The 15,071-nt window shown below is 40.7% G+C and overlaps 2 protein-coding genes across 3 annotated transcripts in view; one reads left to right on the top strand and one right to left on the bottom strand.

Annotated features, from left to right (window-relative positions):
• The window catches only part of LOC101855473 (ventricular zone-expressed PH domain-containing protein homolog 1), a 47,187-nt gene extending 33,232 nt beyond the window's left edge, over positions 1-13,955 (bottom strand). For both annotated transcript variants that reach the window (XM_005093950.3, XM_005093951.3), the window contains exons 1-6: positions 13,408-13,955; positions 9,959-10,176; positions 7,721-7,865; positions 4,620-4,794; positions 2,574-2,737; positions 678-887 (exon numbers count right to left, since the gene is read on the bottom strand). In XM_005093950.3, coding sequence (XP_005094007.1) covers positions 678-887; positions 2,574-2,737; positions 4,620-4,794; positions 7,721-7,865; positions 9,959-10,176; positions 13,408-13,425 — 930 coding nt within the window. In that variant the 5' untranslated portion in view covers positions 13,426-13,955. The remainder of the gene's footprint in view (positions 1-677; positions 888-2,573; positions 2,738-4,619; positions 4,795-7,720; positions 7,866-9,958; positions 10,177-13,407) is intronic.
• Positions 13,956-14,249: 294 nt separating this feature from the next.
• Positions 14,250-15,071, top strand: part of LOC101855240 (signal recognition particle receptor subunit beta) — a 31,257-nt gene continuing 30,435 nt past the window's right edge. Inside the window, exon 1 of the mRNA XM_005093949.3 lies at positions 14,250-14,433. Coding sequence (XP_005094006.1) covers positions 14,325-14,433 — 109 coding nt within the window. The 5' untranslated portion in view covers positions 14,250-14,324. The remainder of the gene's footprint in view (positions 14,434-15,071) is intronic.

Here is a 15,071-nt window from a genome sequence, read left to right as displayed (position 1 = left end):
TTAAAAAATCGGTGCCGTTCTCCAATCCCCTCCTGTACAACTTTAAAAAGAGGTATAGGGAAAACCCGCAACTGACTCATTGGTGACCTATTTAGTTTCAGGTGGCCAGTCCCATGCAACCTAGTGATCACGCATCTCTCGCATGCCGGTAAGCTAGCTTGTGACCCAATTTCTGGCCTTAGTTTTTTATTGCTGGGTGGGTGGAAACTTTAAGTTGGTAGGTAAAATGTACTACACAAAGGGATCTGAACTTCTACAATAATAAAGAAGACATGTGGGGCATCTGTCTGGTCAATGGTCAGGCAGCAGCTCCTCTTACTTTTTGAAAAACGGAAGAAAATCACACAAACATGGCAATTTCTCCGCTTCCAGTAATCTGTCTGCATTGGACGCTCACATGCCTTTCCTCTTGTTTTATGCACTGGTTTTCCCGTTACTATACTTAGAAGAGAGCTATCTCTAATCCCGAAAGGCAAAAAAATAATGCCTCGCATGGAGCCTGATTTAAGGCCTAAAGCGCAGTGGCCGATTGGCATTGCTAGTGGATATGCGCTATATAAATGCAATTATTATTATTATTATTATTATTATAACATTAGAAGTGTTACTATTGTTCTTATCTATCCCCTATTTTTCTTTGTTCCTTACTTTTATCTGTAACATTTCTAATAACTGACCTGGCTGAGAGTGCCGACAGCTCCTGTGATTAGGGCCACCTGATACATGAGCATGGGCTGAGTGCCAACCACGGCCTGCACCTGGGCCACTTGGCCCCCCACACTGGCCGGCTGGGCCAGGGCCAAGTCCACCAGGATCATGAGCACCATGGAGGAGAGAAGCGAGGAAGGCAGGTAGGAGCACAGCTGAGGTACATAGGGTTCCAGAAGCTGGGGAACACACACACACACAGAAAGATGTTACAGTTTGACACCCCCATTGAAACAATTTACATCCTTTAAGAGGAGGGCAGGTAGGAGCACAGGTGATGGGGAAAACACATACACACAAATGCACCAACACAGAGAGAGAGAGAGAGAGAGAGAGAGAGAGAGAGAGAGAGAGAGAGAGAGAGAGAGGAGAGAGAGAGAGAGAGAGAGAGGGGAGAGAGAGAGAGGAGAGAGAGGAGAGAGAGAGAGAGAGAGAGAGAGAGAGAGAGAGAGAGAGAGAGAGAGAGAGAGAGAGAGAGAGAGGGAGAGAGAGAGAGAGAGAGCACTTTAACATAATCGAACACTTATGTCAAACTGTTTTAATGCTCATTTGAATGTAGATCAGTTAGTGCAAATTGTATGAACAATGGCATATTGATCCTACACTGCGAATAAGTGTTGAATAAGCTTAATGTGAATAAAGACAGTGAAGAAAAAGCCATTGGAATTTATGCTGATCCTGATGATATTCATGCATGTGAAATAGAGATGATAGTGACATGGATGAAAGTTATTGATTTTCAGCCAAGTACCTCCACAAAGGCACACTGTTCAGCAGATAAACCTGAGAAAGAGTCAGGTGGGGGTAAAAAGAGAGTGTAGTCATGCATTGATAAAAGTTGACAAACAATGAAAAGGGATCAAAGAGAAGAAACTGAAAAACTGTAGACAGACTAAGAGGAATTTCACAGATACTCCTTAACACCTATGGCATTGGCCTCACACTTGGCTTTGAGTTCAAAATGACCAGAGCAACCATCCACTTTCTGACTATATGAGCAATGTGTTACTCTGATATGAATAACTCAGCCCTAAGTAAAGTTATTAAATGTAAAACTTCATGTTTCCTTATGACATAACATATTTTCACTGATAAAACATTTTGGTTTAGGTCACTTACTTAGATGTAATCAGTTATGTAATAGTAAGCTTTTATCCAGGCTCAGTTTCTAACAGAGGTAAAAGATCTACAGAAGGAGTAATTTGCTCCTCAATCAATGGTAGCTGGTTCCAGATCAATATCTCTTCTCGATCTGAAGACTCTCAATACAAATTATGAGAGCCATTGCTTCAGTCACAACTATCTGCAACAATACAAATTTCTGAACTCATTTTGTCGCTTTCAACAATAATTGTCTGAAATCGGAACAAAATATCTAAACTGAAGTAACCATTGGGTAAAAAAATAAATAAATATGTTTGGACAAACTTTCACCGGCTGTTCTTTAAATATAGGTCGCTTTGCTCGTGAATATACCTGTTGGCAGGCCCAGGGAAGCAGTCTGGCTTTATGAGTATGCATGCCTGCCGTCTGATAAGTGTTAAGTGCCACTTATCATAGGTAAGCCTTAGCATACAAATTTTAGGTGTAACATAGTAAAATTTTCTTGGGGAAGGGTAACCACTCCTGGTAAACTTACTTTGTAAGAAAGGGTTAAGTAAACTGACTCAAGTATGTTCCAGTCTTCTCATTACTATGAGATATCAATAAAATTAAGACTGTAACTTTCGCATCTATTTATCACCCGGAAGGACTTCAAACACTTAACTCTTTCCGCACCACCTACCGATATATCAGTGCTTTTCTCCACACTGTTGTGTTGGATTATGTTTTGATACTCTCTTCAGCCTTCTACAATCTCTTACCTTAGGGTGAGTCTTGGCCACCTTACTAAAGAGCTGTACAAAGCAGACTTTCTCTGTGGTGTCACAACGTTCTAACAGCTCAGCCAGCTCCTCCACTCTCTCCAGCACAGGGCCCGGGTTCTGGTCGTAGATCTGGGGCAGCACCTGGCCAAGTAGGTAGTTTCCTAGACACACAAACAATAAAAGTAGTAGTAAAAGTAAAGTACAGTCGAACATGTTCTAGAAGGAATTGCAAGGCAGCGAGAAAAAAAATTCTGCCTAAGACATTTTTCGGGGGGAGGGTTAGAGAGTTAGCCATACATTGTGGGATCAAAGTCAATTGTTCAGTTTGCAACCACTGATCAAAACTTCACATTTCCCAAGTGCTACCAAGCCGCTCTGATAATGGCATGCACTAGTCTTACTATTCTATAGCCATCAGCGCTTGCATCTCATTAGGAGCATAGTTTAACCTATTCAAAATAGAAACGGTTGAACATCCCCTTTGTTTCCACCATCAGCTCCACCAATGTAATTGCACAATCAATCAATGCCACTCCTCCCCTGAATGTAACAACCATTCAGGGAACTTCTTTCTCTGTTGTACAATCGGGGTGTCCGGCAGTGGTCAAATTTCACGCTTCTGGTTAACCATAAAAGTTTCAATGCTGGCCTGGCTTGCCACTTGAGCACTTTGACAACAAGCAGCTCTGAAATTTCACACCCAAACCACCTTAATCACCTGCATTGCTCAGGGGTCACATGGGTGGGGTAGCTATCCTCAAACCGCACCCCTTCCTTCCTTGTCTGTTGGTGTGGCAAAGCATAAAGGTTAGAGCCTGTGAAACCAAACTTGGGAATTTCATTTCACCAAATCAGGGTTGAACGGCAAAGCATTTTCTGTCCAAAGGAAGAAATTTCTCTGTCTGTTTCCGGGTTGTGAAGGTTTCTGTCTTCAATGATGTATTATAGAAGAATTTATTAAAGGGGGGGAGCAGGGAGATTCCATCATGACAGATTTCCATCTTGGACACGGTTCCATTACGGCAGGTTTGACTGCCCCCACATCATTATGTCTCCAATCATCCCATAGATCACAGTCAATTATTTCCTGTTCCAGTAAAACATAGCTGCAACCCCACTATGACCACAGATCTGCTCATTATGTCAAACAGTTTGAAATGAAGATGGGGTGGGAAGGGGGACACTGAATTTTGCTTTTACCCCCAAAATAAGTACCAGTAACCACCACCACTGACCAATAATTACAAAATGTCCGACACATCGCAAATCCTTTTTAGACTCTAAAACCATAAACAGCTGACTATGGTCAACTTTGCTCATGGCTCAGTTTAAAGTTTAAGTGAACGAAATCATTTCCCTGGATATTTTTCTCCATGAAAAACTAATGTCACTTTGTTCTTTTCATTCCCATTTGCCATCATATCTTAACTTACTTAAATAAAAACCTTCAACTAACTTATTACAAATATGTTTAGTTTTGCCACACAAATAGGTCATATAAGTGTCATATATTAGAGGTGTTACTGAGAGTTTTAGTTTAGTTTCAGTAGAGTATTTACGGCGCTCGCAACTGCATAAGGTCATACGAGCGCCAAAGGGTGGATGTCAACAGAGAAGTCCATACAGGGAATCAGGCCCACTCTGCTCACCTCTCTAGCCTCAACAACACAAAGTCTGCTTCTTCTATCAAGGCACTCCAGAAATAGTGGGTCACAAGAGTGTGACCAACATACAAAAAAGTGGAGGAAAAATAACAACAGTAAGGATAAGGAAAGAAGAAGCAGTTCAGGCACAGTTATGAGCATGACATTGATGAGTCAGCCCATTTACAATTCTACCGTGCATAAGAACATATTAATGTCCCCCTTTTGGGAATGGCCTAAAGACACTTCAGTCAGTAGCACCGCCCCAGGGGGTGGTTAATGAGAGAGTAACCAACAAAGAAAAGAGGAGAGATGAAGAAAAGAGATGCTTGGCAGGAAAGAAGGAGTAAATCACACCAGAACCCTCACCAACCAACCACATCATATATTAGACTCAGACCTTTCAAGACAGTGGAGAGTACTAGGGTCATGTGATGTGCCAGGAGATCAGCGTTGTCAATGGTGGCCAGGGAGAGATAACTGGCCACGCTGCGTACCAGGTCTTTGTTGTCACAGTCCAGGAACTGGACCACTGCTGGGATGGTCAGCGTCATCACATGTTTGTTGCTGTAGTACTGCCAAAACACGGGACATAACAAGTGGTACAAATAAAAACAAAGATAACAAAAACAAGAGCTACCAATGGAATATTGTATCCGGCATTTCATACTTTCAAAAGTAGAGGAAATAAGAAGTAGAACAAATGAAAATAAATACTAGACAAGGAACATTGTATCCGGGTTGTTATTAGAATTGTTGTAGCAATTATAAAAGTAAATGTGTTACACCCATGTTGACTCAATTTAGATCACCTCTGAGGTGGGCTGCTTTGATGCTGCCCCCCAGGGACAACTCAGGCTGAATGGGATACAAACACCCCAGCAAACAGAGATACTTAGTTTTTAAAAAACTTTCCCTGATGGGAATCGAACTTATGTTTCTTGTGTGCAACAGCCAAGAACCAAACCGTTACACCACAGATGCTGAAGAAAACATCTGGTATATCTGGTTTTGGCTTTATAATACATCAAAAAGTATATGTGGGCAGCAAGGGGAAATCAGGCCCTCATCAAAATAATGAAAGTCAAGAAACTGGCATTTTTTAGCAGGTTTCGGAATTTTTATCGAATTTTTGTCTTATGGCTTAACACCTTTCATGCTCTTTAAAAAACATTTCTGTGAGAATTTTACTGAAAAGCATTGATTAAAGTAATAAAATAAGTAACTTTTCAGTTTCCACGGACTCTCAAGCTAAGGAAATACAGTCAAACCTTCCCTGACGGCCACCTCTATAAGACGGCCACCTGTACAAACGGACACTTTCCATTTCCCCCCTTGCGTTTTTTCTATATATAATTTAACTGTGTAAAACGGGCACCTGTCAAACGCGGCCGCGGCCACCATATTTTAACACACAACACCTATCACACTAAGCAATAGCACCTGTCTTAGACGGCCACCCTAGTGACTCCATTACGTTTTGTCATAAATCATGCATTGGCCCCTGGCGTTGTGGGTGAGCCGTCATAATCTTATCACCTGTCATTGTTGTTAGGTAGTCCCTCCAACCGATCATGTTGCGTAGGCCCCTCTCACTGTTGACCAATAGGTACCAATTTCCAGCTGCTGGTGAGGGAAGCGTGTGATCCCTCATAACCCATAAGCCCCGCCCAGAACTCATATACACAAATCGTAAGTGAGATGAGTGGTCACTGTTTACCCAGTCTGTAACAAAGTAACAATGGACGTCAACATGGACTTGTGACAGAACTGTTGCTCGTTCTTCGAGTGGTGGCGACCCATGTGTTTGTTTTACCATAGCACTCGGTCCTCCTTGTCTCACATATTTCGTTTTATTGTCATCCTTGCACAAAATCAGCAACAAAATAAAAATAACAAACAAAATACAACCAACAACAACAAAAACAACAAAAATGCGGCTACTGTCGATTGGGAATGGGGTTTGTTTTCTTCATCTTGATCAGTCCTGCCTAAGACGGCCAATTGTCTTATACGGCCACTTTTCTCCTTGACAATGGGTGGCCGTCTTACACAGGTTTGACTGTAACTCAACTTTGGCGGCCATTTTCTCGCGAATTTTACCTCTGAAACGAGGCGACCCCACCTCCTTCAGTCGCCAATATCTTGACTTGTATCCAGGATAAATGAATATTTTTTTCATTAAAAGCAAGGAAACTGGACAGGCTTTAAGAAGATACCGGTAACTCCGTAAGCCCCAAAATTGACAAGCACTTTATTCCACCGCGTTGTGACACATATTATACTCAGAACAACAGGGAGCCTCTCATTAAGGTTGTTACCAACTATAGCACTGCATTAATTAAGCTGGAGATCCAGTGCAGAATGCACGCTACATCTGCAACATGAAGAAAGTAACATTACCCTTGGCGATGAATCTCGACACAGGTCTGCTCACCCACCAGCAATATGTGTTAGTAATCAACAAATAAAGAATTGGTAATCTGGCAAACAAAATTTATGTTATGCCTTCGATAGTTTTTCCCTGGGGTGTCAAGGATAGGGGTTGTAGGTTTAAGAATGTAAGTAAAATAAACAAAGGTGCAATAAAAGTCTCAGCTGGCTGCTCATTGTCGAATTTTAAAAAATGTGTGTGTGTGTGTGTGTGTGTGTGTGTGTGTGTGTGTGTGTGCGCGCGGGGGTAGTAGTTTCCAGCTGTCAGCTTGACTTTGACTCTTGCAAAAATGAAAAGAACCCAACAGGACCCACCACAAGCCTCTGATACTGATTGCGCATCACTGTGAACCATGCAGCCTTCTGCAGCTGATTGTTTCAAACAATATTCAAATTTTAACAAATCTTTCATCTGCCCGAACCCAACACCCATACCGCAAAGAGCAGGAATTTTTTACACCCATGTCAAACTAATAATTCCCTCACTCCTGGCTTTAGCCAACAAATGTTTTGTTAGGGCAAAATGGCACTGAGTGACTACAAGGGTTCTGTATTCAGTTATACAGCTGAAAGTGACAGACTGACAGAGACTGTCAGGGTCAGATTGTTTTTCTTCCTTATACACTGGGAGGATGGGGACCGGTTGTGAGAGCCAAAAGGTTAACAATTTTTTTTGCAAATCGTAATCGGAGCAACTACGATTGTATTTTTAAAAAAACTGAATCAAAACTGCAACTAATTCGTAATGATGGGCAGCCCTGTGGATACATAATACGAAAGTAGACAGAATGACAAAATTATGGATTACAAAAGAAAAGCCACCTAAGCAGCATCAGTGAGTGGTCTGCTAGAAACAGCTGAGAAGCCTTCAGTCAGTTTGGAAGTCAGTTTGGAAGTGCCCAAGAGAGGGGAACAGAAGTACACAGACCAGTGTAGACAGTCAACATTCTAAGGAGGAATGCCGTAGAGAGAGGGTAAACTCATGTTTGACTGTATATTTATACAATTTGTTATTGCCTTTAAACAAAACTGATGTGTGACAATATAGGGAACTTCAGTTTCTCTTACCGTGAACAGACGACTCATGATGTCTGATGCAATTTTGGCGTGTGGAGGATCCTCATCTTTGGCCACTTGAGACAAGTTATGTTTGTGGCACACCGACAACAGACGGACAAGTGGCTCAGCATGTTTGCAGATATTTTCTGTCTCTCTGAATATAAAAAGGGATTTAACATTTAATTGAACATTTCTGTATGACATCTGTTAGATTAAATGAATAGTATAACATCTAAGAAAATGCGTAAGTTTAACTTTTAACAGGTTCTCGGGTTTGGGCCAGTTTTTTAAGGTAAAGAGAGTGGACGTAGATTTAAAAATCTTATAAATTCCTGTGATGGTCAACACAATATAAGTGTTGTATATCAATGGAAAGGTTATTGAGTGGACTTTGGTTTAATACAATAATTATGAGTGTATGATGTTTCATTTGCATTTGTGACCCACTTACTTGGTACCCTATCTAAAAACAGAAAAAATGACTTTTCCCCCCTCATCTTTACATAGGCAAAGAAAGAAAAAAAAACGTTTTCAAAGAAACTGATTCCATTTCTACTTTACATCAAATGTTCCTTGATATATATAAAGTAGAAATCGAATCAGTTTCTGTAAAAACATTTGATTCTACAAAATATACCAAAACTTTAAGTTATTTCAGGCCAACTAGTAGGAATGACAACCATTTTAGTACCATAACCTACTTGTCCAAATTTGAAATGCAAACGAATAGTCTGATTGCATTAAAAAATATTATATATTAGTGAAGGCTCATATGACTGTGGTACTTCACCTAAAAGTAATGCATATTGGGTAGGTATTCATTTTATACACAAATCACAGATTTCATTCAACTCATTTGCATATTTGATCTACTTTTGAGATTTCTATAAATAGAAATAATATTGCTAGAGGAGCCTCCCCTTGGCTCTCAGACATCGCAATTCGAGCTGCATAGCTTTATCTGTCCTTTGGGTCCATAAATTTAGCCTATATAGGTGAATTTTTCGTTCTTGCTTTGATTTTTGTATAAAAGAAGGTAATTCAAGACGGCGGACAGTAGAGCTGGATCCTGCTCGCCAAATCTGACAGTGGCGATTCAAGATTCAGTCGGCTTCAAAGAATCGCTTGTGGAACTGCAGCGGAACACTGACTGAAACGGAACAGTGTCATATCAACGCCACTTGGCCAGCGAGAGTCCCACTCCTGTTGTCCCCGCCAACCTCTCCGCCCCCCACCCTTCGTTGCGCTGCTCTATCTACTGACCTCAATTAGCGACCCCCATAAATTCCCCCCCCCCCCATCCCATGATTTGCTAAAACAATGGCTCCATAAAATTCCTTCTGTCTATTGGTTCATTTTGTTTTAATAGGGGGGTTGGACTATACCATCTTTTGTAAAATAAGGGGAGCCATACTGAGTGTTCCGTTCCGTTCTTGCGCTCGCGACTCGACTGAGCAGTAGGTTACAAACAAGCCACAAGGTGGTGACAGCGGCAGGGGAGTGAATCGGGAATTGGAAGGCGATACTGTTCCGCGTTCCGCTGAAGTGAATCGGGAATCGCATTCCGCTGAAGTGAATCGCGTTCCGCAGGCAAGAGTGGCGAAAAAGTTCCGTTCTCGCGCTCGTGACCCAGCTCTAGCGGTCAGATGAGAATGATAAATTAGGTAAAACGCAACACACATTTAAGTATGAAAAAAAATGTTTTTTTAATTAATTTTTTTAGGGGGGGGGTAATTCACCAGAATCAAGTCTACACTCTATGTACAAGCACCAAAATGAATAAATTAGACAAAAATATGAGATTCATGGCCTTCCAAAACCATCAAACATCTTTGTTCGATTTTTAAAGGAAAGAACTGTTTAGAGTTAAAGAGGCGAGAACCAACTTACAATACAAAGCTAGCCAAGACTATCTTTAATGTTTCTGACCATTCTACCAATATTGTCCTTGTCTTAATTTGATTATGACAAAAAGGTAACATTATCCCTCCCCCATTTCCCCTGAAGGAGAACAAAAACAAAACAAAATGGTTAAGTGACATATATCGGGTAAAAAGGAATTCATGTAATATGGGCCGAACATTTAAACCTAAGGGAAGTGATCCCTGTTTTATGGACAATAATGTGAAGGAATAGAAATTATTTTATCAAGATTATGAACAAGTTGAAATAAATCTATGTTTACAGCAAAAAGTCATGAAACTGTGTCAAAAATATGCATTCAGGCAAAAATAATTTAAATCCTACCTGATTGCTGTGGTTATGCGGGTAATGCAGATCTCCACCACACTTTGGTCATTGTCACTTTTCTCATACTCATCAGAATCCGCAATTACGATGATTTCTTCAACAATTTTTTCCAGATCCTTCTCGATCAAATCATCACTCAGTGAGAATAGTTCTCCAGCTTTAGACAGATCCTTCTTTGCTAACACCTCCGCGAACAGCTTGTTCATTTTCTTGCCCTGTATTTTTAAAAAATGTAAACAAGACACAATTTACGACTTACTCTTAAAATATAAATACACAGAACGTGAACTTTTAATACAGACCTGCCAATCACATAATGACAATATAAAAGAGGTTTTAAAACTTTGGCTCTGACTTAATACCCCTCAAAATATGCTGAGGGAGAGAGTTCCAGATAGAGCTAGCTGAGAAAAAGGACTTCGCAGCACGTTTTTGACCTTCCTTGCCAGTAGCTCTCATTAGGCATAGGACACCAGTCATATAATTTTATGTAATTTTGGTTGTTTTTGGGAGCCAATCAAGTGTTCTAATATAATAGTGATATACATGCTCCCTCTTTCTCTTTTCAGGCACAATTCCAGGTGGTGTTGATTCTTAGTATCTTGGTCTTGTTTGTACGTACTTTAGACTTCAGTACGTTTTTATTTATAAAAGCCTTTCCCTTTGAATAATATTAGTATTTTATAGCTTATAAAATACTACAGGCAAATGAAAGAACAAAGTAACCAAATGCTCTCCCCCTCCCTCAATCTTCAAATTAGTTAAAAGTTAATCATAATTGTCTCAGATCAAATTCTAGACCTAGACCTATACAGTAGTCTCCACCTAAGATCCCACTACGTACGATTCTGGTTTGTTTAAGATCCCTTTTTTTAAAGAAAACAGTATTTTTACCAACTACACAAAAGTCACCCCTAAAATCCTGCTCTGATTCATTCTGAAGGTCTACATTCGTCTAAGATCCTGCATTTCAGGTAATAATCTGTGTCACGACGCGGTGGAATCAGGTGCTCATAAATTTTTGGACATGTGGAGTTATTGGTATCACTTTACAGGTTGTTCAGTTGTCTTGCTTCTGGTGAAAAAAATACTCATCTTTCATGAATAGAAGTCGAATATTTGCGATTGAAGGAGGCCGGGGTCGCCTGGATTAAGAAGTAAAATTCTCCAAAGTTTGGCGACTTCCAAAGCTTGAGAGGCCATAGAAACTGCAAATTTACATTTTTGTGCCTTAAATCAACATTTTAAAGTGAAATCCACCCAGAAACGTATTTTTAAAAGGACCTTAAAGTTGTTGAGTCAAAAAACAAAAATTGGATAAAAACAGACAAAAAATGTCAGTTTCTTTGATTTCTTTTGACGAGCGCTTGATTTCACATTTAAAGAACAAAAACTCGGGCGGGCATAGCCGATCAACCAAGAGTGAAAAGTTGAGATCATTAAACTGCCCATCGCGTCACAGATCAGCCAATCTCGAGAATGTGATCACATGTGCGTTGCAAAACTCGATGAAACAGTACAAAGTTTGCCAGACATGATCACACCTAGCCGACGCGTTTCTTTTCCCTAAACACCACACTCGCATCATCACAGCTCTTCACCTAAACTTACATCACACTCTGGGCGTCTTGGGCTTAAATATAAGTTTGCTCCAGACGGGATCACATCGAACTGTGAACTCTTCCCTGACCATTGTAACAGATATCTCTACTCGTAAATTTGCGAGACATACTAAATTTTATTTCGTGAGGTCACAAAGTAACGACAAAGGCGGGGAAAGTGTCTGTGCAATTTGGAAATTTTTCGGAAAATCAAATTCATGCCAATTTTTTAAAAATCATATATACAAATTAAAGTATTAGACTTAGACAATTTTAGTTTTTTGTATTAGATTAAGCTTGAATGTTACTTTACTGTGTCAAAAAATGATTACAATAGGGTAATTCTGAGAGTTGTGGTGATTTATTGAAATACCCCCAAAAACGCCAGTCACTTCTTCAACGCTTGTGACTGGTGAAAGGGCCCAGTCGCAAGTGAGTTATATATAGATCGCTCCAAAATCGTTTTTAAGCTAGTAGAGTTTTGGAGGATCAGCCTAAAGCTTTTTTTGAAGTTATAAATTATCAATTATGTAAATTAAATCGTCATTATAACTTTCATAGTTGAACAATTTGTTTAAATATATGGCAAAAACAATGTCTGGTAAAGACTTAATTCTAAGGCTTTAAGTTTGAAAGTAAGGATAGCTCTTAGCAAAATCGCAGTACGTACCGTACACTTCTATATCTATACTAATAATATGGTCTTGCCAATTACACCTTTCATCAAATACCTAAAAACTTTGTTGATCTGATTTCAATATGGCCACCTTTATTCTCACCCCGTGCCTTTTAGCTATTCTCCCCCGGTGTGCCTTCACTGTATAGGCCAACCAGTGTAGCGTTCACCGTGAACAAATATTCCAGCGTTCTTGTGTTGAAAGCGTGCCATTTTGTCTGTGGGCAGTGAGAGAGAAAAAGAGAGAGGGGGGGGGGAAGGGAGAGAGAGAGAGAGAGAGAGAGGTGGAGGGGGGAGAGAGAGAGGTGGGGGGGGGGGAGGGGGAGAGAGAGAGGAGGAGCACGAGAACTTCCGGGAAAAACAAAAGGGCGATCCGCATACTTCGGCTCGATTAAAAAAGTTAAATACCCGTAGCACCTTTGTAGAAGACCAAAGAATTAATTTACTTTTGTGGTTTAACATAATTTTTTATCTTTGTTTTCGTCAATTTGATCGTCCACACTGAAAAGACAGTATTCAGAAAGAGAGTGCGAGAGAGAAGAGAAGGAGTAGATCTTGCGATAACTTGCGGGCAAAACAAAATGGCGACTCGCGTAGTTCTGCTCGATTCGAAAAGTGAAATAGCCATAGCATCTTTGTAGACAACCTAATTAGCTTACTTTTTGATAACGTTATTTTTTTCTTTGTTTTTGTCTATCTGATCATCCACACAGAGACAGTATTCTGAAATTAGGAAAAACAGGTCTTGTTTCACACTGGGTGAGAATAGCCAACCCTGGCAAGTCTCACCCCCGGTGAGAGGTCGATCGTAATTTTTATTCTCACCCCGGGTGAGGATAGACAAACTTCCTTTCAATATTGTCAATGTATTTATGGACAGTGTAGCAGATCAGGTAGGCATGACGACTCGCACAGGCGCCGCCATCCCTCCACACACAGCCCCAATGCTCCCCCAAAAATCGTGATTTGCAACTGCCATGATAATGTCACAATGAGTGTTTGATGTTTGCAAAAGTGTGCTACGAAATGACCATATAGATCTAATCCATTCCACCATGTGGATTTGGGGCGTGGCGAGATGACTGTGACGTCTTGACTGCACCGGTGTTGCGAAATAACTGTGTGACGAAGTCTGAAGCAAACTGTTGACATGAATCCTGAGAACCTACCTCATGAGCAGTCTCCATCTACAGTACACTCAGACAGAGTACAGAAGAAGTGATGACAGCGACAGCCAAGTTGGTAAGCCTCCCACACAAGTGACAAACGTAGCCAAACAATATGTGTGAGGTGGATGAAAATAAAAGGCTGGTGGTGTACCGTGTTGTAGGCCTAGAATTTAACTGTAGATTAGATCTGATCTAGATTCTAGATATCTAGATCTAGATTCTAGTTGTCAGTTGTGTCGTCTCTGGTGTTTGTGACATCAATATCGGCAAGGCAAAGCAAAGGGTATCAGTCATTCAGTGGAACTTGAAAATTGCGGAGAAAGAAATTGGCTTCCAAAGAAATTAGCGCTGAACAACATATTCAGAGACAGCAAAAACTCTAAAATTATTAATTTGGTTGATTAGCCTATAATGCGACACCCCACGATCAAAACAGCCTTTTTCTTCCTCGATAAGTCATCGTCGTTGTCTCAGCTCTGTGAGTGTGTTAGCAGCAGTTGATCGAGACTCAATCGAGAGCTAGCCACTAGCCAAGAGGCCATGGATCTAAGTAATTAGTTCATCGTAAGAAAGATACTTCGACGACAATGTCAAACGATCTTTCTAATAAGGACTTGGCCTTTTTTATAACCCTGTTCCACCAGGACCACTGGGAAACCCAAATATGCACGTAGAATGTAATACACATATATTGAGAGTAATTAGAAATATCTTATATGTGTATCTTATAACTTTAATGCATGAACAATTATAAATAATTATGAAAGCAAATCATTCCGACATGTTACAACCCGGAACTACTAGGCTGGGCCTAGAATTAGAATCTACTTCTCAACATCAACAACAGTTCTTGCCCTTTGCTGTCACCGAGCCGATGAGTGAAGAGCCGTGTGTGTTCTACTTCTGTTAGTGCCAACATGGCTGGTGCATCGGAACTTGTCGAAACTGTCGTCCAGGGGATAGAGAGGCAGGACCCAGCTATACTTGGTGTGCTTATTGCTATCATCGTTGGCTTTATCACCGTCTGTAAGTGATTTTATAATGATTCCTACTCGTTTGGAAAAGTTGCATCAATCAATCTGTTCTTCACATTCATTGGAGTACCCTTTCATTTTTACCATCCTTTACTAAAGTTACCATCTGGCTGGTTGGTTACATGCGACTAAACGTAGGACGACGCACCTGCCTGATTGGCTGCTAATTTTAGTAAGGTAGTGTCAGTTGTGACCAGATCATCCGGTCGAGTCCGAATATGTGAAAAAATGTTATTCGGACTCGGGTCCGGAAAAAAGGAAGTGTCTTCGTTCTATAGATCTAACGTTCAGTGCATAGGCTTCCAATTTTCGGCACTTTTTCGTCTGTTACCCCAGCCCGGGCCTGGCCGCCATCTTGGCTCGGTAGTAATCGGACGGTGTTTCTACCTGTTCTGTTCAGTAATCGATAGGCCTAGGCCTATAGAGTCGAGTGTCGAGCATCGTCGTCTTGGCCTAGCCCTACTAGATTGTTTGGTCATAATATGACTTTGTTAACGTTGTTTTGTTGTTTGACTTTGTTAACGTTGTGTAGGACCTCCTGACGCTACCGCGCCCTTCTGTGAATAAAATTATAAGACTACTAGTACTACTAGTTACTAGATTAGATCTAACATTCATTTATTACGATCG

The sequence above is a fragment of the Aplysia californica genome, unplaced genomic scaffold (genome assembly GCF_000002075.1).
Source record: "Aplysia californica isolate F4 #8 unplaced genomic scaffold, AplCal3.0 scaffold00073, whole genome shotgun sequence".
NCBI classification, from domain to species: domain Eukaryota; kingdom Metazoa; phylum Mollusca; class Gastropoda; order Aplysiida; family Aplysiidae; genus Aplysia; species Aplysia californica.
Note: the sequence above shows the minus strand (reverse complement) of the source record. Positions and strands in the feature narration are given on the sequence as shown.